A 26187-nucleotide genomic window follows, 5' to 3' on the forward strand; every position below is an offset into this window, starting at 1 on the left:
AAAAGTGCCAACCAGTGAATTTTGGGGCCCCCCATTGGCCCTCCTACGCTGCTCAGCTTTCCCCTTTCATGTTGGGAGCCACCGCAATATGCTACGAAGAGCAAGTGTTTTTCTGTTGTGGAGCTCTGTTTACAGCTTGGGTGCATGAAGCCATAAATCTTGCCTAGCCATAAATGACAAAAACCATTGGTATGCATAAGAGGCCACCCTGGCCTTAGAGTCCTTGTGTGTGTGCGTGCGTACTTAAATCCCTTTTCTTCCCCCGTTTGCTTTGTTTCGGCTTTAAGGTGACATTGCGGTTGAGAGAGGGCCCTTTGTATTTTTCGCACCTTGGGTTCACGGAGGCATGTCAAATTCGCACCTAGGCATTATCCGAGGAAGGTCTGACGCACCAAGCGGCTCTTTTGTGTTGCTTTAAAGCCTTGATGCTCTCCATGTCCAGCACTTTTGGAACCCAGAAGCATTCCGCTTGCTAAACCTGGCGCAACTTGGGTTGATGGTTGGAAAGAGAGGAAAAGAGCAGAGAAATGGATGGGAGAATAGGACAAACAATGGGACAGACAGACACAAAGATATTTGAAGTTCACAGAACCAAATATCCACGCCCATCAGCATGCACACATAACATTACGTATGTCTCTGTAATTATTTTTTTAATAATGCATACGGAGAGGTTTGTACATCTGTGTGAAAAGTCGTTTAGATAGATGGGCAACTACCCGGCCTCCACGCACTATGCTTCAGAAATTCAAGGCACACCTCCGAATTATTTAGAAGTTGGGTCCTCTTTATTTCTTCCGCTGAAGGATGCACGAGGGCTGCAGCCTCCGTATTAGATCCTAACCACGTTTGCTGGCAAAAAAATCTCTTCGCTTTCAATTGGAGTGCCTTCCAACCCTTTAGGATTATGTTTGCCGTCTTACTCCGATTGATTTGAACAGAGAGGAACGTGCCAGTAATTAGGTTTAACCGGGACTGGAGTCAGGCTGCCTCTTTCTAGGAGTAGCATCCAATTTGCACGGGACTCAGTAGCAAATCTTCCCTCGATGCTAAACATTTGTAGCTTGCTTTGTCCATGGACGCCTCTGTGTGTATACCGCATATAGATGTGAGTGTCAACGGAAGCCTAGGGGAAGGACATGTGTGTAGATGCCTCCTTACATGGGCATCTGGCTATGGTTGCCTATCTCGGGTGAGCGCTCCGGTTCATCATCCCAAAATGTCATTATTTTAATCGTTCCTTTGAAAGCGCTGTCTAGATTGGCCTGGGTGGCAGACAGATCAGAGGGCGCCTTCTTTATTATATGGGGAGCATCCAAATATTGCATAACTCCCAGATTTCACCCTTCCTCCACCTCCAGAATAGTCCATGTTTACCAAGCCAGATATGTGTGTCTTTGTGTGTGTGTTACACACACACACACACACACACACACAATCAGGTCTGGGGAGAGTGACCCCTTTGTGAGCATCCTTTGTCTTCATTTGCATAATTTTCCTGGCCTTTAGTGCCGCCCCGGAGCTTCACTCTTCCACTCCCTCCCTCCCTCCCTCCCTTCCATCTCCCCCATCCCCACTCTGCTTGCCTCCTCGCCTGCCTGCCCCGGACTTTCCGAGGCATCTGCCTCCCCCCGCCAACAAACGCCCCCTTAGGCGTGCAAATATTTCATAAGAAACATCCCTGCTTTTCAGAAGAATATCATCTGGGGAGGGGGGAAACAGCCGACTTCTTTAGCCTGAGGAGGGTCCCGGTCGCAACCAGGCCTGAGGAGTGAGGAGGTGGAGGTAGGGGCTTGAGTGAGGTAAAGCGGGAGGGGGGCTCTCCGTCAGAGGCGAGCTGGAGAAAGATCCCCTTGCGTGTCCTCTTCCTGATCAAGGCGGGACTCCTCCCGTCTTGACTCGTGGGCTCGTCCTGGTGGAGATGAGTTGAGCTGGTACCCATCCCGGAGGAGCTGAGGGGACTCTGTTGGGACAGGGGGGGCGCAGTGGAAAGGGGAAGGGTCCCGCTCCCAGGGCTGGCGGTGAGCGACTGTCGCCGAGCCTCCAAAGAGCAAATCCTGGCTTCCGCCTCAGTCGTCAGAAGTTAAGGTAAGCAGGCCACAAATACGCTGCTATCAGTGGTGAATGGCGGAGTTTATGTCCTGGTGATTTATGACCAGAGACTTAAATCTCGGTTCAAGAAGAGTTCACAGGCTGGAGCTTCCTTCCAGGCAGTGACAGATAGACCCTTATGCTTCGAGTTCAGGCCGGTTGTGCCCCCCCTCTTTACTCCCCTCAACTTTCCTTTATCTGGCAGGAAATCTTGGGGCGAGGGGCGAGAGGGTGGATAGGTGGGTGGGTGAGTGGGGAGGGGGAAAGGAGGTGCCCGCGTGAATCGCAGCTTTTGCGTGGGGTGAAGGGACGCAAGAAGAGCGCAAGAAGAAAGGGGTCGAGTTCTGTCGCGGCAGCCTGCTGCAGTCCGGTCCCCAAGCCAGTAAAGGTGGGGATTGAAACTTTGAGGCCCGTTCAGTCTGCCTCTTTGCCCGCAAGGACTATGTCGGCTCAAGTCCAAGCATATCGCCATTTCTGAGTTTTGGGTCGGCCGATGGGGCAGTGGAAGGAAGGAAGGGGTTGTGTGTGGGGAGAAGCAGTTGGGAGCCTTCCATAACCAAGCAAAACTTTCTCTTAAGGCTTCATATTATGTCGAAGAAGCTAAGAAAGTACTACTCGATCGAGATATTTTATTTCCAAGGACCGATCTAGTCTCCTTATTCATCCCCTGAGAGATTCCTGAATCCTAAAATAGTCCTGCCTGTGCACACTTTCCTGGGGGAAAGCCCCACTGAATACAGTGCGACTTACTTTCCAGTTAAACAGACATAGGATCGCTCTGTAAGGCAGCCAGCCTGTACACAGGAACAGCCAGGGAGTAAATCCGATGCAACTAATGGGATTTACTTTGAAGCAAAGGCGAATGAAACCAGGCTTCATGTGAAGATGCAGGGTTCGAAACAATTCGACATGATAAGCGATCAAGTGTTTATGAAGTATGCTTGCCATAGGTTTGGTGACAAACTTTTTTAGGGCCTAATTTTGCTTATACCCTGTTTTTCCCCCTTCCCGGTTTTCTTTGGTTTATCAGCTGTGTATCATCCACAACAGGCAAAGGATCTGAAGCAAACATTTGACTTTTGGATTTGTACTACAATATACGTTGTGATTCAGCGTCGTGTCCATCAGTGAGAGCTTTGCTCCTGACTTCAACAGGAGTTGGTTTACACCGCTTCTTTCATTGTTGGCGAATAGGTTTACACTTGGCTCGGAATGGTCTGCTGTCAAATTAAGGACGGGAACTGTTTTATTCCTCTCACTTCAGGCTCTCTTTGTCGTAATTCTTCGCCTGAGTTGGTTCTTGCCTCTCTGCCATAGCTTACTTTAAAGTCTGCCACAGCCTGTAAATGATATGAAACTGACCAAAAGGAAATGTTGATCATAATAGTCCACACTGCCTAGTCTGTGGTTCAGAGAAGATAAGAGGCCCCTCCAAAAGAAGCCCGGAAATTAGGCGGAATGATTGGGGGACAGATGACAACAGTAGGATCCACAACCTAGTTATTTTATTTTATGTGAAGTACTTGCATTTTAAGTTGATTTACTCTCAAACTGGACGAAATCGGCTTCTATCCAAGCTGTTTCGCTTAACTTCATTGTGTTCTGGGGCTACCGTTTCTAAACTGCAGGCAAAGAAAGTTAATTGCTTTCATTTTCAGATCTTAACCCGTCGGGTTATCGTTCGTAATAGCTATCAAACAGACTTTGCTTTAAAAAAAAAAAAAGCAGTTGCCATCTGTAAGAGGTTTATGAAAGCAATTTGTCTCTGCAGTGCGGCTTGTTTTCTAAGAAACCGGTGTGCACTGAAATGCAAAAACATGCAATGAATCTGAGTGCTTGTCTACGATGTTGTGCAACGCTTCCTTCAAGGAATGAGCACTGACCGAGAGCTATCTTGGCTGAGAAAAGTGAGCCGAGGATATTTGTGAGAAGATGGAGATAGAGCGCTGAAACTGTGGAGAGATGGGTTTTAATTTTAGGGTTGGACCGGCCTGTAAAAGTTCTTAGCAGACAAAATTCCTGGGAATGAAAACCCATCTCTAGCTAGTTATGCTCAGGCAGGTAAACATTGTTGAGTACACAGAAAAGATTCGCTTGGGTTGTAGGAGCATTCTGTGGTTTTGTGTGTCCATTCCCCTCTCTCCAGCCAAGTGACCCTCATACATCAAATTACATAGCAGTTTCAAAGACAGAGCCTATTATCGTTAAGTTGGTAGGAAAGTTCAGCCCGTGGTCATGGAGATGAACGCTGGTTTTTCAGGTTCCTGGTGTGTGTCTTTTCCCAATCCATCATGTTTGAGCAGGTAGAATTTGGATATATATTACATGAAGAGAGAGGTAATTTTGAAGAGGAATATGTTAATAGCTTATATTTGTTTAATACATCCCCGATTAATTATTAGCTGTTCCCGCAGAACGCAATGGACAGAAGGGATAGGCCCCAGGGTGCAAAAGAAACTTCCCACAAAGAAGGTCTAGCTGCAAGATCGCCTCGGACTGTTGTGTTTGGTTACACGTTGAGGCTGTTTGATCCTAGAGGCCAGATTTGTGTCTCTGTCGAAAGTCGCAGCAGTTAAAGCTAATTTATGCACAGGAAGTTGACTGGTTATTAAACTGGGAAGGAGAGGGATATCCCTAGCCGCGGTGCTGTTTCATCACACGAGGACCATTATGCCTTGCATTTGTCAAACGTTTCCTAGCAAACAGTTCATGTGTTCGAATCCCCTGAGGGCAAGAATGTTGGTGACTCTAATATAGTTATTTATCAGTTTTCTCCCCCCCTTTTTTCTTAAGTACAATTCAAAATTATATATATATATATATATATATATCTCCACCCCTTCTCGAAATTCTCTTTGCCCTCAGGCCATTCATGCTGCTGACCACTTTTTCTGTTATGGCTTTCATGTATATATATATATAATTTTTAATTGTACTTAAGAAAAAAGGGGGGAAGAAAACTGATAAATAACTATATTAGAGTCACCAACATTCTTATATATATATAAGGGAAGCAAAACAATTAGTGTAAAGTGTAAGAGGAACTGCTCAGTACTTTAAAGGCCAAGGGGGTGGAAACATTATTCCACTGTGGATACAAGTTTTCTCTGAGCGTCTTGATCTGGAGGTCCTCCCTTGAAAGTAACGTCCTTTTTGTGAGAAACGGTAAAGCAATTCTTAGCATGAGGGGGTGGTGGTGTGTGTAAATCCTAGAAAACGACACTCTCCCGGAGCAGTAAACCACAGTTACGGCTGCCAGTAAATCCCAGTCGGTTCTCCACCCCTTCTCGAAATTCTCTTTGCCCCCAGGCCATTCATGCTGCTAAATATTGCTGACCACTTTTTCTGTTATGGCTTTCATGTCACTTAGCTATTGAAAGTAAGATGGATTTGTACTGTTTCTTCACTCTCCTGTGCTTTCCCTACACCCTAGGTCTACCAGGACGGGCCATTGGAGGAAAAACGTCACGTGACAGAGGGGTGCCAATGTTATTCTTTAAGGGTGTCAAGACCCTGTCAGTTTGTGAAATAAATATTGGGAAACAACGAAATGCAAAAAGCGACCTACTACGACAGCTCTGCGATCTATGGCGGCTATCCCTACCAAGGAGCAAATGGTTTCGCTTACAGTGCTAGTCAGCAGCAATATCCTCCACCTCCTTCTTCATCGCTGGGGGAAACGGAGTACCATCGACCTGCATGCTCTTTACAGTCCCCCGGCGGCGGTGGCGGCAGCAGCACCGTGTCCCACCACAAGGCCAATGAAATCAATGAGAGTTGTATGAGGACCATCAGCAGCCAATCCCTCCAGGCTCCAGTCCTTCCAGAGCCACCACAGCAACAGCCTCCAGCCCAACAGGCACCGCCACCACCACCACCACCTCCGCCCCCCTCTGTGTCACCACCTCAAAATGCCACCACCAATTCCACCCCAGCTAACGCCACCAAGAGCTCCATCTTGAACTCACCCACCATGTCCAAACAAATATTCCCCTGGATGAAAGAGTCTCGACAAAATACCAAGCAGAAAAACAGCGGCTCCAGTTCAGGTATGGAAAAGAGGAGGGCTAGTTGAGATTTCCCACAGGGATGTACTTACACATATAGCCCCGATTCACCAACCAGTTAAGATGAAGTTCTTTGGATCCTTGATTTCTAGGTTTTTCATTCTCGCAGGAAAGGTTTGGATCCCACCCCAGCTATGTCACTTGGAAACTCTTGAATCAGAAAGATTGTGTTATCTGTATCTATAGCTACACACACACACACACACACACACACACACACACACACACACACACAGATAGACAAACATAGACCGAGGTATAGATATAGATTCAGATCCATACACCCCACACCCCACCCACACTGATCTCCAGAGAGTGGAGGATGAATCAAGTTTCTGGTTGCTTTGTATGACCTCTGTTAAACTCTTACAAAAGAATGTGAAGCTGCTTAGCTTCCAAGTTCTTCTCTTTGCAGACTTTGAGATGACTGTAACAGGCACCTCTGAGTCTTCAACATTCCATAGCCAACCCACCCGCTCCTCCTTTCTGCTTCTATTAAACCATGCCCAGATACAAAGATCTAGGCCTGTCTTCAACTAGTGGCAAGAATTGTGTACTGTTTTGTTTGCTTGTTTTTTGGCATGGTGCTATTGGAGTCATAAGACAGTGACCTATCCCTGCTGAAGTGTAAGGATAATAAAATAGCTCATCATTATCTGCAGTCAAGATCAATGCTTTCTTTGAAATTCATAACCTCTTTTGATTTTAGTGCACAGAATGGCAACCTTACAAGTGTGGTAAACAAAGCTTAGGTTTCTTTAGCACTTTGCTGGCAGGTTCATAAATACATTATGGGTGGATTATAGCATTTATCAACAGTGCTATTACATAAGTAAACCCAAATCAATGAGAAAAGTAATAGTGTCAGTCTCCTCAGGCATTTGACTTCTATTTACCACTTACTTCCTCAATTTATCTTGTGCTGAGAAAATAGATTCTAATTTCCCCACCAAATGTTTTCTTCTATGCATTTCTCATACTGTTACCGTGGTGAATCAGCACTGAGAAGCTTGATTATTTAATATGTACAGTGCTTTAAAATGTATATTTATCTACAAGCATATTATGTAATTTAAAATTCTGGCTCTGATCCATAAACCTGTTCAATCAAAGTACTAAGGGTGGCAACGTAATTCTAAACATGTCTACCTGGAAGTAAACCCTACTCAGTTTCATGGACCTTACTTAGTGTAAATATATGCTGAGGACTGTAGACACATCTTATTAGGTGCAACTGATGGAAGTTAAATCCCATAGAACTCAGTGGAATGTAAGCTTGACACTAAACCTGGCAGCAAATTCACAGAATTCAGTGGAACATTTCCAAATAACCTTGAAATCTCTGCCTAACAGTGTACTTCCATACATGTCTAGTCAAAGAAACCCTGCTGAGTTCAATGGGACTTTCTCCCAGGTAAGTGGGTACAGGATAGCAGCTGAAATCTCATTGACTTTGATCTGATTTCAGAAATATTTAACTTAACACTCAGAAAAGGCTCAAGACATTTTTTGAAAATATCCACCCTCCAGCCATGGGGGGGGGGAACACAATAAATTGAACAATTTGCTGCCCATTAAGGGTACCCTAAAATCACTACCTGAGGTAAGCCATTTTGTCCTTATCCGTCATAGAGCTGGCCCCATGTGCCTATCCCATTCCATTCATTTGAGTGTGCCCAAACTGGCTTTAAGCCAAGTAATTTTTCACTGGTGTGTGTATTGCTGGCAGCCCGGGTGGTATTATATTTGGGAAAGGAAGTGGATAAAGAATGGATGTTTATCTTCTTCTTTTTTGTATTCTGATTTTCAGTGTACTGACATAGATACCTATCTTGTTATATGAAATGGAATATACCTTTGGAAGTCCTGTGGACCACTTTGAATGTCAGCCACATTAACCTGACCCCACCAAAGTCAATGGGACATTTGCGGTTGATTTTAAAAGAGTCACATTTTCTTCTCCTTAAAGTTCAGTATGAAACAAATAATGCAACCTACCACTTCAATTGGACTTTCATTCAATTACTTGGGAGTAATCCAATTCATACCGCAAACGACTTTTGTTTTAGTGGTTTAGGAGCTTACAACATGTGACCCCAGATCCATACCTTTATTTGCCATGGTGTTTATCTTTCTTATAAAAGCATCACTTCTGGTCAAATGTATTTCTAATGGTTTTCAAAGCTTTATCTCTGATCCTAAAGAGATACTTGCAATTTGCATACATTTATTCAGTAAGTTACTGCCACTTGAGCATATTTTGGTTACAGCAGACAATCTGATGTGTAAAAGAGGCAAGTCTCAACCACTACACCCTGCAATGTACTAGCACAAGCAGGGGTGATTTGACTCTTTCTGGTTGTTGTGTGTTCAGGTGTCACCATACTCACTTTGTTCTTTGTATGATTTGCATAGGTGAGAGTTGTGCTGGTGATAAAAGTCCCCCTGGGCAAGCTTCTTCTAAAAGAGCCCGCACGGCTTACACAAGTGCCCAGCTGGTAGAACTGGAAAAGGAGTTTCACTTCAATAGATACCTTTGCAGGCCAAGAAGGGTAGAGATGGCTAATTTGCTAAATCTCACAGAAAGACAGATTAAAATATGGTTTCAGAACCGCAGGATGAAATACAAAAAGGATCAGAAGGGGAAAGGCATGATGACCTCTTCAGGAGGACAGTCCCCCAGCAGAAGTCCTGTCCCTTCGGCTGCTGGAGGATATCTGAACTCAATGCATTCCCTAGTAAACAGTGTTCCATATGAGCCCCAGTCACCTCCATCCTTCAGCAAGCCTCATCAGAATGCCTATGGCATCCCTACATCATATCCAGCTCCTCTCAATAACTGCCCACCTCCTCAAAAAAGATACACCGGAACTGCAGCAGTGACTCCTGAATATGACCCTCATCCTCTTCAAGGCAATGGTTATGGCAATCCACATATACAGGGAAGCCCCGTCTATGTGGGGGGCAATTATGTGGACACCATGGCAAATTCTGGGCCTTCCATCTTTGGTCTGACTCACCTCCCTCATCCTTCCTCCGCCAACATGGACTACAGTGGGCCAATGAGCAACAATCATCACCATGGACCGTGTGATCCACACCCAACATACACAGATCTTACTTCTCACCATCCTTCTCAGGGAAGAATTCAGGAAGCACCCAAACTGACCCATCTGTAATATAACATTAGTTACTTAGTGAATCATCAAAGTCCCCCAGCCTTTTTTAAAAAAAAAGAAAAGAAAAGAAAAATATTTTAAATCCCTCCCCATTCTTCTGTTTGCTTCTTTTTTCTTTTCTTTTGGTAAAAAGCATTTTCTAGTTTATGTGACGTAGCAATATCTGTTGCTTGAATTGCTCCCTAGTTTCAATAGTGGATATTTATCTCCATGAACTCTTGCCTTGTATTCTCACTTTGAGAGTATACATAGGCTTTCTACTCTTAGCTTCAACACTTTTATCAAAACAGGGTATATGAACAAATTTTCTATACAGATGGTTCTTAAATGTGAATTTGTTCATACAGAATCGATCCCACCGGGGAAGCATTTTTATTTTAATTGCACTTCTTTTAAATAGCGAGAAAGAAATCAAAGGCGCTTGAACAGGGGCTCCCTGAGCAAAATTATTAATACGTGTACGTCTTTCAACGTGTGTATGCTGGTGAACTTTCAGATTTATTTATATTTTTTGCAAACTTTGAATAATCTAAGTGTTTAAATTTTTTTATTTATCCCATTTGTTCATATTTATATATATAAATATATTAAAAAATAAACTTCTGTACCCTGAATATTCAGGAGATATTTACCTGGCTGTATGTTAAATGGCATACATAGGAAATATCATTTGAAAAAGGGAACTAGAACTCCTTTATTTAAAAAGAAAGAAAGAAAATGCAATAAAATCTGGAAAACAAGCAGGCCGCCATAGAAACAGAAATGGATGCCTGTGACATCGAACTAAATGGGAAATGTGTAAACCTGAACAAGAACAACAAAAGACTAGGTTTTGTTTTGAAAGGTATACATTCCTTGCTGCTCACATTCTGGAAAAAAAATAAAGTTTTTATTCTGAATAATACAGACTTAAGATATGATCATTTGGTTTCAGAAAAAGGGAGAAAGAGAACAACAACTGATGCCCAAGTCTCTCGAGTTTTGAATATATAAATCTCCAATATCCAAACTTCAGGGCTTCCTGTTTCTCTGACTAGGCTTTCAAAGCTGCCAAGGCTTAAATATTTATCCGTCCCAAATGACAGTGGAAGAACTGGAGCACTGAAAATATCCAAGATGGAAAAATATTCACCCTTCTAGGCCATAGCTTGAGGATTGCAGATCTCCAGCCTTTTTTCATCATCACAGTCCATAGGTAGTTTAGTTCGGGTTATTTTTTGTTTAGTTGACTCAGTAGCATTTACTTATTGTCAAAGGAAAACGGAGGGTGGGAGGGGAGAGAGAGAGAGAGAGACTGTTTCTAATGTCTGGAGCTACATTCTGTAAACCAAGCTCAGGTGCTGCTGTCGCTTTTGCAGAAGGGCTCTCCTCTCGAGGCCGCAGGGTTAGCTGGATCTCGCTTGCAGGCTGTTCTCCCCTTCGCCATGTTGGGTTCTCTCTGCTGGAAGAAGCCAGCCGTTCGCCTCTGCACTGGGGGACCTTTGAACAGATAGGCAGATTTCTACTCCCACACTTTATTCCTCTCGGGAACAAAACGGACAATTCAGTGACTGTTTCTACTGAGTGAAGGGAAAGATTAAAAAAAAAAGAAAAGAAAAGAAAAAGGAAAGACGAAATTAAATAAAGGCCAGCAGAACTAAGGATAAAAATGAAGAGCGTGTAGACTCACATTTGATATGGCACGCATTCAAAACCCATTTGTTTACAGGCAAAATACAATTCATCATTCTAATAATGAAGGAACAGATCCAGCAATAATAAATCAGGCCTGTTTGAAAAGCGATCTGGTCCATGTCGGAGGTTGAGAGAGAGATGGTTTGTTCTTTCTGGTCTTCCCTATGAACTGAGCTTCTCATCTACGGTTCCAGAAATTGAGGCGCTTTTATCATTTTGCACGACTTGCGAATCTAGCTTCACATCCCGCTCCCGCACCCCCTTCTTTCTGGACTGGGTGGGGGAGGGGAGGTAAGAGAGAAAGTAAACGATCGGTGGGGTGGAAGGAAATTAGAGCATACTTTCTTTCCAAATACCTTTTGATATTTCCTAGTAATTTATTCCCAAAGACCCTCAAGCATGGCTCTGCGCTAATCAAACAAGGAGAATTCATGCACTGACAATAAGACGTTTGTTTCCAAAGAGAGAAAGTAAGAGTTAATTTAAAGACGTGGGGCTTATCTGTTAGAGTAATTGGGTTTAGAATTCTAAAACGGCGGTATATATCAATTTCCCCTTCATATAGAGGCAGAATATTCCACATTATTCACTGATTGTTTCTGTCTAAAGAAAATTTTCGCCATGTTGGAGTCCCTTTTTGAAATACTACCCGTCTCCTCTCTTTTTCTCGGTCTAAGGTTCCTCCTGATTTCATGTCCCAATAATATTTCCCCCATATATCTAAAACAAACAACAAGAAACACAAGCAAACTAAGTGTAGTCATCTATTATGCAAATATACATTATTCTGTATTTATTTTTTTGCATTCCATACATAGAATTACAGCTTCAGTTAGGCAATTCCATTTATACTTACAGTGGCGCGCTCCAGACTGAAGACATGCTGCACAGAAGCTTTTAAAAAAGCAGTAATATTTTTAAAAGTCTTATTTGGTGGGGGGGGTCGATTTGGAGCTCGGGAATACAGCATTTAGAGAGATGAAGCAAAAATGGATTATGGCTGATGTTTTCCTAATTAAAATTAATCTGAAAGAGGCTGCCTTATATCAATGACATAAAAGGCGAATAACTGGCTGTTTTGGTATAGAGTACCAATCTTTTAAGAGAATTTACAAGGGAAAAAATGGCTTCCCCATTTTCATCAGATTTCAAATGCATATATTTTCCTCTTCTCCTCCATGCTGCATATATTTTCTCCACGTGTGTTTTTACAGGAAAAGGGTGATCTAAATACCCCCTTCCCCTCAGCTGTATAATACTGTTGAGATCTCATTGAGAGAAGCACAGAATAGGATTTTTGGGGGGGGGTGGATTTTTGTTGTCCGGCCTCTTTGTTCCAGGTGTTTTTTTCTGTTAGACTGCCCACCAAAAAGGCTGGCAATAACCCTCCCACGCCGATTTGGTTCACAAAGCCCTACAGAAGCGAGTTTCCCTCACCTCCTCCCCTCGTTTGCCTTTCCTCCTAGTGGCTCCTTACACCCACTCATTTCACTTTTATCACCAATATTCCATAGAACAAATAATGAGATAAAACACCTAGGACTGGAGCTGCCTTTAAGGTAAGCCAGAGAAGTGGAAGTTCCCACCCATAATAATAATAATAATAATAATAATAATAATAATAATAATAATAATAATAATAATAATAATAATAATAATAATAATAATAATAATAATAATAATAATAATAATATCCATTCAGAGAGAAGCATCAGCGTCCTCTTTCCTTATTTACTTGCGTTTCTTGCTCTTCCCCCCCTTCTTTTCTCAGCCACATTTGATCTGGGAAAGAGCAAGAAGCTTTAAATGTGTTCTTAAGGGCCAGAAGCTGTCAAAGCGTTTGGCCGAGAAGATTGATCGCGCGCAGGCTTCAGCAGATCTTTGTTTGGAGTAAAAGCAAGATTTTTTTTTTAAAAAAAGTCTACATCTCCAACAGTATGTATATTTGTAAGGCATCCTCTTCCCTCCCTTCCTCCCAAAGAAGTATTAAAACACAATCCCCGATCTACATTTTATACTAACCAATTATTACATTGTCTCGGACCCTCCCCCACCCTTCCTTAGCTCTTGATCCGTATTGTGGGGTTTATTTGCTTAAAACTAAAAGGGGCTGTATTATTTTTTAAAAATTGCTCAGCTTCACTCCATCTGAAGATGTAATGGCCAGTTTATTATTTTAACCGCTTGCAAGCCATTCTCTAAAAAAATCTAAAAAGAAAAGAAAAGAAAAAAGACTCAAGGTAGCGGATGAAGCACTTTAGGGCTTCATTGGAATATATAAATATAAAAATAGAGCTCTTCCACCCCACTCCACCCCTTCTTCTTTCTGAAAGCCCTCTTCGAAAATAGAGGAAATCGTTGTCTTCTTTTCACCTCGCCTCCACTGTCCCCCCCCCTTTTACCTTTTTTTTTTTAATTTGAGGCAATTGAAGAGCTATTCTGCTCAAACCATTGCCATTGTTGTATGGGCGGATCGAAAAAACCGTGTGCTCCAAACGGCAGGAAGGGCAGGAAGGGTTCGTCAATTTCACAGCCCTTAGAGCTCTTGGGTTTGCTTTACAGCCATTCTTTTTTTTTAAAGCAAACAATCCCTGACATTGACTTTTGACATACTTCCTTGGAATCGAAAATACTCACCGGACCCTATTTTATTGGGGATACGGAAACAAAATGTGCCAGCAGTTTTCAGTGTCGTTTGTGTTCATGCTCTGGATTCTGTTTTGTGACCCACCCTCCCTTTTCTTTACTTATTGGACCCTATGCTTAAAGTCCCATTAATGTCTAATGAAAATCTTGTCTCTTTTGACCGTCCACTTCTGTCAAGCCAACTGCAGGGGAAAGTGGCGACCTACCAGACTGCGTTCTCTTACTCTTCCCACAGGAGCGAAGCTGCTGGAGAAATTCCTGCTACACAATGGATGGACGCGGGGACCGGCGGCCAATTGTTCTCCATACTGTACCCTCAGTGGAAAGGGGGAGGGAAAAATGCGGACAAGATGCCAGGTCGTGAACGAGAGGGCGGAAACCCCACCTTGCTGTTGTGGTGGCTGCTTTAATTTTAGGAAGTGGCTATTCCTTAACGCGGAGGTGGGGCCGGGTTGTGGGGGGGGGAGAGAGATCAAGTGGTGGTGGGGAAGTTAAACCAAACATAAGCAGTGGCTCGCTGCTTGGCATCCCTGGCCGGGTACAACTTCTGAGGCGGTTGAGAGATTGGGGGGCCCTGGTGCTAAAACTTTGAAGATGAATGGATGACTTTGTGAACGACTCAGGGAGTCGGACTGAGGTGCATCCATGATTTGTGAGGTGCAAAGCGCTTGCCTGACAGTCCTAAACAATGAGAGGGGAGTGTGCGGGAGGAGGGAAGCAGGGGCAGGAGGAAGCCTCCAGCACCCAACCAAGCCAAGCCGCAGCCGCGGCAGCTTCAGCAGGCAACCCACACAGGCATCACAACCACACAGTCACACCCCAGATATCATTTCAGATTAGGAGGCGAAAGGGGAGAGAGCGAGCGCTGCGGCGGAGATAGCCTTTCCCCCCTTTTAAAAAGTGTAAATAATGCCTTGCTGGCCCCCAATGAGGCGTTCCTTCCCGACTTTTTTGGATCAATCAAACAGACAGTGGCTTCTTTTGATTAAAGCCCAAATTGTCATTGGGCAGAGGCAATCATGTGACAGCCAATTCGGTCCAATTTCAACCTTGTCTCCATGAATTCAATAGTTTAATAGTAGCACGGTCCCCATACGGCTGTAATCAGTGAATTAGAAAAAAAACACCCCACCAGCGATCTTCTATGATATTTTTTTCCTTTTCTCTCTCTCTCCCTCTTTCTTTCTCTCGCTCGCTTTTTTCTCTCCCCCCCCTTTTTCCTGGGCCCTGCTCCCCCCTCCCCCTCCCAGAAGCGCTAAATAAGAGGGAACTTTTTCTCCAAGGGGGCTGCGAGTTGAAGGCCATGAATTTCGAATTTGAGCGAGAGATTGGTTTTATCAATAGTCAGCCATCGCTCGCTGAGTGCCTGACATCTTTTCCCCCTGTCGGTGATACATTTCAAAGTTCATCAATCAAGAACTCGACGCTTTCACACTCGACACTGATTCCTCCTCCTTTTGAGCAGACCATCCCCAGCCTGAACCCAGGCAGCCACCCTCGCCACAGCAGCAGCAGCCGCCCCAAGCACAGCCCCAATGGCAGCAGCGGCAGCCCAGTGCCAGCCGGCGCCCTCCAGCCTCCGGAATACCCCTGGATGAAAGAGAAAAAAGCTTCCAAGAAAACTGTCCTGCCGCCTGCTTCGGCCTCCGCCACGGGACCAGCTTGCCTGAGCCACAAAGGTCAGTTGAAAGACTTTGCTGCACATTCAGCCTTCATGGGATTCATATCTATCTATATATGTATATTCATTCCCCTCTACCATTCGCTTGGATTGTTGCCTTCCTAACTTAAAGTACTAAAATCCGGGTTGTTGGAGGAAGAAGCGCCAGGGAGGAAATCTGGTGGGATCCACAGGCAGATTCATCAGAAACAACCCCCACCACCCACCCTTCATCCCCACCCCAAGCAAAGTTTCTTTTCCCCTAACTTATTTAGCGTGGGATGATTTATTTGAGTTGGAGGTGACCCTCCTCTTGTCTCGCTGTCCTAGAGTTGGGATATTTGACAGTAATGAAGAGTGATAGATTGCTCTTGCTCAGCTAAGCAGCTGATGCATTAATTATAAATTGTTGTATGCCTAATATCAAAGTTTGCTCGGGTATGGGCAGGTTTTGGGAGATGGAGGCAAATCAAGTTCCTTGAGCTAAGGGGTGGGTGGGAATGGGGGTCCAAGAGTCCGGGCGCACAGGAGTGCAAACACAATGGATTTACTGCATTCAAGGGCGGCCATTTTGTTGCAGTTAAGATTTTTATGCTTTACAGAGAAAGAAAGAGAGAATTTCTCCCCAACACTCCCTTTTCACCAGACTTGGATGTGCAAAACCTAAAACAAGTCTCTCTCTCTCTCTCTCTCTCTCTCTCTCATATTTATTGTCTATGTCGTCCTTGTTGTTTCCTTTAAGCAGAATCTCTTGAGCTCTCAGAAAATGGGACCGGAGGCTCCAGAAGGTTGAGGACTGCTTATACCAACACGCAGCTCTTGGAGCTGGAAAAGGAATTCCATTTCAACAAGTACCTCTGTAGACCAAGGAGGGTGGAGATCGCCGCTCTCCTGGATCTGACCGAGAGGCAAGTCAAAGTCTGGTTTCAAAACAGGAGGATGAAGCACAAGAGACAGACCCAGTGCAAAGAGAACCAGAACAGTGAAGGGAAATTTAAAGGCTTAGAGGATCCCGAAAAAGCAGAAGAGGAGGAGGAGGAGGAGGAAGAAGAAGAGGAGGAGGATAAATCCCTCTTTGAGCAAGCCCTCAACAATGTCTCAGGCGCTCTTTTGGAAAGGGAAGGCTACACTTTTCAACAGAATGCACTAGCGCAACAGCAGGCTCCCAACGTCCACAATGGAGAGTCCCAAAGTTTCCCAGTTTCGCCTTTAACGAGCAATGAGAAAAATCTGAAACATTTTCAGCATCAGACACCCACTGTTCCCAACTGCCTGTCAACAATGGCCCAGAACTGTGCAGCTGGCCTGAACAATGACAGTCCTGAGGCCCTGGATGTCCCTTCTTTGCAGGACTTCAGCGTTTTCTCCGCAGATTCCTGCCTACAGCTCTCCGACGCCGTCTCCCCCAGTTTGCCCGGATCCCTGGACAGTCCTGTAGATATCTCAGCTGACAGCTTTGACTTTTTTACAGACACACTCACCACAATTGACTTGCAGCATCTGAATTACTGAAAAATGACCGACCATCTTTCACCAAGGGTTATGCTTTTTCTTTTCCTGTTGTTTTGGGGGTGGTGTTGGAGGGGGGGGAATTACTTGATTTAATTTCTTTCCCTTTTCCTGGTCAGTATTTTCTGTTTATTCTTTCCTTCTTGATGTGTTGGAGAGCCATTTTGCCGTTTTCCTATGACATTTTAGTTGTGTTCAATCTAACCTAGCCACATTCTAGGTCCTTCGATGAAAGCAATATATAAGGCCTGTAAGAAAGTGATCATATCAGATTGTATCTTCACTTTCTTTTTATTTTTGTATTACATTAGGATGCGTTGTCATAAGTATTTTTGGTAGAATAAATTCTTGTTTGCTACAAGCACCTTCCTTCTCTCTTTCTCTCTCTTGCTGCTAAACACAGGGTGGTAAAACCCCTCCCCCTCCCTTAGTTCTGAAATAAAACCTTGGTCACAACCTTCGTCCTTTTCCGTTAGAAATATATTTATTAGAGGGAAAGTCAGCTTTAAATGATTTCCAAAGCTCTCATATCAAATAGGAAGGGGGGGGAATCTAAAATTCCTCCACAACTTCTATAAAAAACCTTTCTCCCCTCCCCCTTGAATGCACAAATGAAAAGTGTGGAAACAAGTTTCGAGGTTTCTGTGCTATAACAAACGTGTTACTATATTATAGTTTGTATATATTATAACATTATATATACATATATCTTTATTCTATTCCACATTTTAACTCAAATTGTATTATAGGAAGAATATACCATATGAAAGTGGAAACAGAAGGCGCTACAGCAAGCCTTGCGCCATAAACAGCCGGAAACTAACAAAAGTATTATTTTTTTTCTACTCTTGAACGCTTTCAACTATTCCTTTTGCGAACCATATCTTGGAAGGGAGTGGTGGTGCGGGGAACCAGCGCTTTACAAAGGAAGGCGTTTGATGGATTTCCCAGCTGTCCAAAGGCCCCAAGAAAAGAAACCTAAAAAAGAGAGGAAATCAGACAAGAAAATTAAAAAAACCCACTATGGTTATTTGTGCAATGCATATAAACTATCGCTTTAAATGCAGAGATTTATTAATTATTATTAATTTCTAGAGAACAAAAGCCGCTGGCAGTGACTGAGAGAAAGAAGTCTTAAAGAAACTGGGTTAACAAGTGTACATCGCAGTAGACCATCGAGCCCCCCCCAGCAATAGTCAAGAGGCCCATCTAAAAGTGTTGCCAGTCGGGGTTATGTGTGTGTATATTTAAATTCAGATTTAAATTCAGATTATTATCAAAGTCTAATGTGCGCTATTTAATATCCTACAGTCTCTCAGTAGATGATACCAGACACCCATGTGTGCGTGCAAGTGTGTGTGTGTGTGTGTGTTAGATATGCAGAAATATAAAGATAGTCCCACTCCTAAGATCTTCCCAAGATCTCTGCAGGCACAGATTTCCTAAACTCCTTTCCTCTGAGTGTGTTTATTATGGCTTTCGTTTGCTTCCCTGTTTTGTAACCCATATAAGTGGGGTGGCGCTGAGCTGCGTGGGTAATAGCTGGAAGGACTGGATGTAATTCTTCCTAAACTCATAAATCAAACGCTTTCTGTGAATGAGAATGTCATCAAAGAGATCAATTGCAGGAACACATGCACAAATAAAAATCCTCTTACGTGTTGCGTGGGGATCCCCGTCTAAAACCATTAAGCTAGGAGGCGGCTACTCATAATTCATTTTTATTGCTCTGTTAAAACAACAGCTTGGCTAAGCTTCAGGTGCGGCAGGGAATCCCGGCCTTTTTCTTTTTTTCCTTTGCTGCGGTTTGCCTGGTTTGTGACACAGGATTCCACTCAGGCGTGCATTTTGGAACCTTTTTGCTTTCTAGACAAGATCGCGTCTCCGCTCGTTCGGGGAGCCTCCGGTTGAAAGAACAAAAGAATCCTCCGATACGAATCACCTCCCCCACCCCCACCCTGAGTAGATTTCCCCTTGATATCAGAGCTATGGTAAGGCAGACAGATTTTCTCTTTCAGAACAAACAAACCAACGACTAGGGAAGGCGAAACGGCTGGGTAGGGCGACAGAACGAAAGAGGAAACTCTCCGAAGCGTGAGGCCATCGGAGGAAAGCAGGACGCCGAAGGAGTATTCAGAAGGACAAGATGCCACCGACCCGACAAAGGCGGATGTAGGGTGGGGGGTAGGGGAAAGGAGGAGCAGGGCAGTCGAGTTTAGGGGGATTTCGGTGGGCCTGATTGCGTTTTGGGAGAGGAGAGCTGGGTGGAAACTTTGGCCGCTCGGCCACACTGAGAGGCGACCCGCCCCCCTCCTTCGCCCTCTTTGCATTCTAGTAAACGGAGGGACCGTGTTGGCCCCAGAATGCAAAGCATCGGGCCAGAGACAATATAACAAAAGGGGAACGGTGTCTTCAGAACAATGCCGGAGAAGTGGGGGAAAGTGTGGAAAGGATCAGGGAACAGCAGGCCCCAGAGGGAGATTTTTTTTGCAGGGGAAGAATGAGTGCATAGACAGACGGAAACGGGCCCAAAGGAAATTATCTAGCTGGGATACGAAACGAGGCCTACTTTCGATCAGGATTTATATCCTAGTTTCAAAGTCGATATGCAACAATCATTTTCACATCTGACGCCGTGAGAGAAATATTAAGCCCATACATACATTTTCTTTTGTTTTAGCATAAAACACTTCGTCATTAGACTATTAATCTGGCCATGAGCTCCATTCATATAAATGCGATTTACTCCGAAATAGTCGTGCCTGGGCTCTACGAGACTGTGGGTGCAACTGAGAAACCTGGAAATCAATGAGGGTATTGGTCAATTGCACCCTGCATTTGTCCCCTCCCTCCTTCCAGTAAGCTAAAGAATATATAATTATTTCTGTTTTAAAAATCCAGAGAGAAACCTGAGGTTTGCGAGTACTGGGAGCATACCTTATAAGACTCTGCCAAAGGGAAGTATTTTTGAAGTCCCATCGGCTTGCAAGGCGAGTTTAGCTCCACCAAATAGATATCAGTAAGTACGTATGAGATTTAGGAAGGCTCACAGCCAGATTCAGTGCATGTTTATCCTTTTATTATTTGGCAGCAACAGAAGCCCCCCAACCCCCCCCCCAAAAAAAACCCAGAAAAAAAGCAAAGAAAATGAATGAATGAATGAAAGAAAGAAAGGTGAAACTAAGTAAGCGAACAGCGTGGTCCAGATCGGCGGCATTTTAGGAATGAAAAGTGTTCCAATTTAATGGGGAATGCCAAATAATCGTATATGGTGTGGGTGGTGTGTGGAGGGGGGGGAGAGAACACAGAAACAACAACCATTAATACAATCAGGCTAAGTATTGGGTTAATTTCAACTTTCTCACAAGAATACACGAAATTGTGCAAAAAGTGAGCACCGCAGCTATTTCCTGCCTCCTGAAGGCAAAGGGTGCATTCTTTCTGGTCCTCCCTGTTTTATGCCCCATTCTGTGTCGCTGAGCCTCTCTGCCCATCTCGCCTTTCTGTTCATATTGAGCCCTCGTGGGACCACCTCCTCAAATCAAACTGCAAAGTTTCCCCCCAGGCTTGAGCTTTACTCCTTTGGGCCGGTTCTAGCCCCATTGCAAGCCAGGCCTCTCTATCTGTCCCCTGCCCTCCTTTGACGAGAGTGGAATCGGGGATGTGCAGTTCCGAGGAGAAAGAGCTCGGGACTAGGCCAACCGATGAGGTCGCATCCAAGGCCCGGCCATTTGTTTTTCCCGGCCCTCTCGAACTCCTCCAAGGACTGCCGCAGCCTAGTGCCCCAGTGACTCAAGGAGCGCTGCCCCCCGCCCCTTTCCCCAGTCTCCTCCCCCTAACCTCTGGCCATGCTACCCAATGTTGGCGTTTAAAAAGACGAACCATCTCCCTAGACCTTATGATTTCAAACCGTGTGTATTCATTGGGGGAGGCGGGGAGGAAAGGCGAGGGACGGTGGGGCAGGCAAAGGTTGCGCGCGAGAAACAGAGGGAGGGAGAACGAAAGTGATTGGGAGGGGAGAGGGAAGGGAGAGGACAGCGAGTTTGCACAGGCGCTCTGAGAGCTCAGCTGCTAGAGAGGGAACCTGAGAAAGCTTCCTTGGCAACCTTTGTAAGCGCTGCCTCCCCTCACCGCGCTGGATCGCCCAGAAAAGCCAGTTGCCAGTTGCCAGGCACAACCGCCTCAGTTTCAGTACAGGCTCCTGATTCGATCCCCCCGCGCTCAGTCTTCTTGACCCCCCCCCGCCGCCATTCCTGTGCATTAAAGCGAACCGCCCCTCCCTGCCTGCCCGTTCGCCTGCAGCAGTAGCAACAATGGCGTTGCCGTGCCGAGCGCCTCATTTCCATGCAAATAACGAGGAGAGGCCGGACCAAGCGCCGTTTAACTCTTGCCGGTTCGCATGCAGGCCGGGCTTTCCTGAGGACGCCTCGGCGACTGGCACAGCTCAACCATCGTCCCCCTGCCGCCTCCGTGCCTCGGATCTGTCTCATACATGGACACACACACATCCCTTGCTCTCCCCCTGTCCCCACACGCACACCCCAACCACAGGATCCGAGCCTGGCTGCTGGATTCTTAGGCGGCGGGGCGGGGGGAGAGAGGCTGCCAACGGTAAACCATGACCAGTGCCTTGCGGTTCTCCCAGCAGTGCCGGACGATCTCCAGCCGGCGTGAGAGCTGGCTGGGCTCTCCATCGCCCTGGAGAAAGCAGCGGCAGGAGCCGCTCAGCTGCGCACGGCACGAGTCTCCTCGCTTACCTGCCCAAGCCAGGCTCTTCCTTCGTAAATCCATGCAGGAGCAGCCCCCTCCGGCGGCGGCTCTGTGCCTGCCGCTGCCGCTGCTGCTGCTGCTGCTTCAGTCTGAGCGCCTGGGCGCACACTGCCTCTCTGGCCCGGCTCTCAAACCCCAACGCACTGACTGGAGACAAGGGAGGAGATGTTGGGGGGGGCGCAGGGAGGGAGGGAGGGAGGGAGAGAGGGAGGAGGTGGCGGCGGCTGCGCGTCACCTTGATGGAGGAGCGCTCGGAATTTAAATGCCACAGCAAGGGTGATCCATCACTAGGAAGGAACAGGGCAACTTTGGCAGGCGAAGCAGCCATTGGCTGCCGCCCTCACGTGGCCGCTGTCTCACTGTACATTCATATCATTTTTCTGCTGGCCCCCATGGAGGAAGTGAGAAAGTTGGCACGGTCACCCAGGACTCCGAAGAGCCGGTCAATCGGTGATAGATGGACACGGCGAGGATGAATTCCTTCCTCGATTATCCGCCCATCCTCAACGGCGAGTCAGCCACTTGCTCGCCCCGTGCCTACCACCACCACCACCACCATCATCACCACCACCCCGACCATGGGATTACAACCACGTTCCAATCCTGCGCGGTCAGTGCCAACAACTGCAACGGCGACGATCGCTTCCTTGTGGGCAGGGGGGTCCAGATAAGCCCCCATCACCACCACCAGACTGGTGCCTACCAGCACCACCCCAATCTGGGGATGTCCTACGCCCACCCCAGCTGTGGGCCAACCTATGGCGGGCAGAGCTTCGGTGCGGGGGGCTACAGCCACTACCCCCTCGGTCAAGAGGCAGAGATTAATGGGGGCTACCCCCAGTGCGCTTCCGCTGTCTACTCTGGAAACCTCTCCTCCTCCATGGTCCAGCATCCCCAGACTTATGGGGGCACAGTGGGCTCTGCTCAGTATATCCACCCTTCTTATGGGGAAGAGCAACAGAACTTAACCCTAACCAATTACAGCCACACCCTGTCTCCTCTACGGTCAAGCCACCAGGAAGGCTGCGGTTCGCCTCCTTCGGAGACCTCTTCTCCAGCCCAGACTTTCGACTGGATGAAAGTGAAGAGGAACCCTCCCAAAACAGGTGAGTCATCTGCTTGAGCAATCACTCTGGACTCACAGTGAGTCCTGAAGCTTCCTTCCCTTTTTTTTTTTAAAGTTGGGCAACCATGCAGATAAACTTGATAGTCCCAGGCATCATGGGCACAGGTAGGGTTGGGATCCTGAAGCCATCCGGTTACCCAAACGTGGAAAAAGTTTTGCTGTGATTTGGGATTCTAATGGGAACCTGTGCGTGCGAGCGCGAACGCGCGTTCCCCGCCCCCCTTGGATCACGCACTAACCAACCCCGAGGTCTCCCTTGATCTTGTTGAGGTGCTGTTTTCAGGACAGGCTGGCACTTTGCTACACTTTTGCTGAGCACGCTTTACTAGGAAGTCAGTCCAGGGGCATTCAATAGGTCTTGACCTCGGAACAAACAGGTTTCGGATTGGCCCATAAGGCCCCTTTCGCCTTAAGAGATTGTTCTCCAAGGTTTTACCTGCGCGCTCATCTCTATTGATTCATGTCACCTATAAATCACTGCTTCGAGTTAACGATTCTTATGTGGGGTATTGCTTTATTTCCCCCCCTTCCCCCCTTCTTCTTCAGGGAAAGCTGGCGAATACGGGTACGTCGGCCAACCTAATACGGTTCGGACCAACTTCACCACCAAACAGCTGACGGAGCTGGAGAAAGAATTCCACTTCAACAAGTACCTCACCAGGGCCCGCAGGGTGGAGATCGCCGCTTCGCTGCAGCTGAACGAGACCCAGGTCAAGATCTGGTTCCAGAATCGCAGGATGAAGCAGAAGAAGAGAGAGAAAGAGGGATTGCTCCCCATTTCTCCGGCCACCCCCACTGGAAGTGAAGAAAAGGCAGAGGAGTCCTCAGAAAAATCCAGCCCATCCCCCTGTACCCCTTCGCCAGCCTCCTCTACCTCAGACACTCATACTACCTCGAATTGAACGGCAGGCTGCTGTCACTCTTTCCTTCCTAGCCCCCTCTAAGGCACCATCTAAACCTAACTTTCTTGTGTTGGAACCGCCTTTTAAAAAACTTCTCCGATCCCCAACCTAACCCACACCCCCAGGTAGTCCATTTTCCGACTCACAGGCAGTTGACGGAGAGAAAAACTCACACCCTCATCCTAAACCCTTGCACCTGGAGGCAAGTCTCCTTGATTTCAAGGCGACTTTCGTCCTAAACCAACAACATTTAGGCTGAGATCCTAGACCACTTACACCCGGAAGTAAGACCTCTTGAATTCAACACGTCTGGATAGGTAGGCCATAGGATCGCGCTGTTAGTCAGCCCTAAATCCCGCGAAAAGGAATGGGACGAGACTTTGTGACTAATTTGAACTCAATTGATTTCAATGGGAATTGGCCAACTTTGGCTGTGTTGTGCCCCAGGAGCTTCTGTTATCAGACTGAGGATGTCTTGTATTCATCCTCACACATTCTTCCTTCCCCAATTCTAAGGACAAGGGTTTCTCCGTTTCATCTCTAGACTATTTTGTGGGAACAATCATAAGCATTTGCTTGACCAGAATCAAGTTGCCAAGGACCTTTCTATTGGTTTCTGCTCCAACCAAAGATGTAGAAGACACACCCAAATTCATGAAGAGATGCACTATTGAAAGCGTTTACACAAGTTCGAAAACTTCCATCCTTTAATTTAATGTCTGTTTTCTTGTGTGTATAAGCTTGTTAGTTGTAAATACTTTGTCCAAGAGATTTATCTTTTTACGGATTTTCTAGAAATGTTTAGATAGATTATGAGCTTAAACAGGGTGGTTACATTCTCAACACTGGATTCGATTTTATAGTGAAAAGTGAGGATGTCACGAACGAAAACTTGTTCAACTCAATCAGATACCTCAAAAATCATAGACTAATACTTTTTATTTGAACGAGCTAGAAAAAAAAGTCGAAATTGCACTAGGTTTTTTGAAATAAACCTTGCTTATTAGTGTTTATTCCACACACCCCTTGCCCTTTTAATCCTTCCCTTCCGGAAATCTGTGCTGGGTTATCCTCAAACCCCAATATTATCATTTTTTTAAAAGGGAGGAGAAGATCACACCTCTTCCCTATTTTTTCCGGAGGAACCTTTCCTTAGACCTGAAGTCTTTTCAACCAAATTCCTGAATGCGATGAATGGCCAAACGAATGTATATTTTATGTGATTCGTGTATGGGACTTTGCATGACGCACAACCGCTTTGATGTACTAAGTTAAATTAACACTGAGTTCTATCAGTCGTCATTTGTGATCGAGGACTTTTTTATCTTTTCTGTACAATCATTCGAGGTTCTGAGATTCTGTGTGAGGGGGGGAAAGGATGGAATCCAGAGCAGAAATTTACGGGTCTTACAAATCTCTGTAATAAATATATTCATATCTGAGGTTCTTATTTTGCTTCCGTGTCTCTTGGAAAGGGGAGCTTCTGGTTGAGGTCAAGATTTCCGCGCCCTTTACATTCCCCTGGAGGTGCTTTTGATCGGCTCTTCCGAAATTTCTCTCAGGCGTTTTGCCTTCATCGAATTCTTTGTGCCCTTTGACTAAATATTACTTACAGTACCCCAAGATGATACAAAGTAGGATAATTAATCAATAGAAGGAGAGAGATCCTCGATTATCTTCTGCTCTTAAGAGAAGGAGGGTGAAGGAAGCCCAGCTATTTTTGAACCATCCTTGCGGGAACTTCCTGGGTCAAGTGCTAACCTTTTCACCCCGAACTGAATATTGACCTATGCGTAAACAGAGTCCTCTTCAAAAGCAGAAGCTGTCTTCAGCCGGTCTTTCCTCACATCACAAGCCACCAGTTAAGAGAGTCACATTTCATTATCCGTGGGTATAAAGCTGTCCAAGTAAGCCAGAGTCACTACCTCCCTTCTAAATCGTCAATGACATCTTCAAGGCACAAAGCACAGTAAAAGTTGTGTGTGTGTGTGTGAGAGAGAGAGAGAGAGAGAGAGAAGGATCCTTGTTTACCCAACTCCGATTCCTGTGCAGTCTGCGGAGAATTTCCTATCCCAGGTGTTCAACCCAACGTGTTCCTGCAACCCCAAACAATTTCCCCCTTGATTTGGAAAACAAGTTCTGACAGGTGGGTTTCAGGTACTTCCTGAAATGCTTTGCAAACAAATTAATATTAAAAAAAACTACAAAATCTGCAGAAACTCTTTTTCGCTCTCTTTTAAACTACCTAGCAAGATTGCGTGGAGACACGTTCTAGCCATGAGCCGCAATCAAAACACCCAATTCCACTCCAGCCAATCTGAAAACGGTGTCTTTTTCTTTTCTTTTTGGATATTTTTTTAAACCTCTTCCTCGCGAAATCTGCAAGAAACTTTTACGAGCTCTGGCCCTGGCCATAAACCAGCAGCGGAGGCGGCTTGGGAGAGCCTCCGACAGAGAGAGAGCGCGCGCCTCGACCGCGGCTTCTTCCCTGAAGTGTCAAGGCAGACAAGCCGTGATTTTCAGTCGTATCGGCCATATCAAGGAAGAGGGCGAGGCGAGCCGC

The 26187-nt window shown here is 45.7% G+C and overlaps 3 protein-coding genes and 1 long non-coding RNA gene across 15 annotated transcripts in view; 3 read left to right on the forward strand and 1 right to left on the reverse strand.

The window, feature by feature from the left end:
• HOXA3 (homeobox A3) overlaps window positions 1–10239 on the forward strand; it is a 68365-nt gene extending 58126 nt beyond the window's left edge. For 8 of the 9 annotated variants that reach the window (XM_061587313.1, XM_061587311.1, XM_061587312.1 and 5 more), the window contains 2 exons: window positions 5525–6140; window positions 8574–10239. In XM_061587313.1, coding sequence (XP_061443297.1) covers window positions 5642–6140; window positions 8574–9337 — 1263 coding nt within the window. In that variant the 5' untranslated portion in view covers window positions 5525–5641 and the 3' untranslated portion in view covers window positions 9338–10239. Of the gene's footprint in view, window positions 1–1819; window positions 2089–5524; window positions 6141–8573 lie in introns of those variants that run through there. The other variant, XM_061587316.1, reaches the window with a different exon arrangement.
• LOC133365448 (uncharacterized) lies at window positions 10049–21901 on the reverse strand. 3 transcript variants are annotated; one of them, XR_009758216.1, is made up of 3 exons: window positions 21584–21875; window positions 17587–17804; window positions 10049–10893 (listed from the first exon to the last, which is right to left on the reverse strand). It is a non-coding gene; the product is annotated as an uncharacterized LOC133365448 (long non-coding RNA). The 3 variants fall into 3 exon arrangements; XR_009758215.1 differs by having other exon boundaries at window positions 10049–10896; XR_009758214.1 differs by lacking the exon at window positions 10049–10893 and having other exon boundaries at window positions 17289–17804; window positions 21584–21901.
• On the forward strand, window positions 14313–17203 carry HOXA2 (homeobox A2). Of its 2 annotated transcripts, none has more exons than XM_061587309.1 (2): window positions 14313–15336; window positions 16060–17203. In XM_061587309.1, exons 1-2 carry the CDS (start codon window positions 14802–14804, stop codon window positions 16827–16829), a joined length of 1305 nt encoding a protein of 434 aa, XP_061443293.1. In that variant the 5' UTR covers window positions 14313–14801; the 3' UTR covers window positions 16830–17203. The 2 variants fall into 2 exon arrangements, with proteins under 2 accessions (XP_061443293.1, XP_061443294.1); XM_061587310.1 differs by having other exon boundaries at window positions 14315–15336; window positions 16063–17201.
• Window positions 21837–25033, forward strand: HOXA1 (homeobox A1). The gene is made up of 2 exons (XM_061587323.1): window positions 21837–22702; window positions 23269–25033. Exons 1-2 carry the CDS (start codon window positions 22054–22056, stop codon window positions 23622–23624), a joined length of 1005 nt encoding a protein of 334 aa, XP_061443307.1. The 5' UTR covers window positions 21837–22053; the 3' UTR covers window positions 23625–25033.
• Window positions 25034–26187: the final 1154 nt, after the last annotated feature.

Source organism: Rhineura floridana, chromosome 10, assembly GCF_030035675.1.
Source record: "Rhineura floridana isolate rRhiFlo1 chromosome 10, rRhiFlo1.hap2, whole genome shotgun sequence".
Lineage (NCBI taxonomy): Eukaryota > Metazoa > Chordata > Lepidosauria > Squamata > Rhineuridae > Rhineura > Rhineura floridana.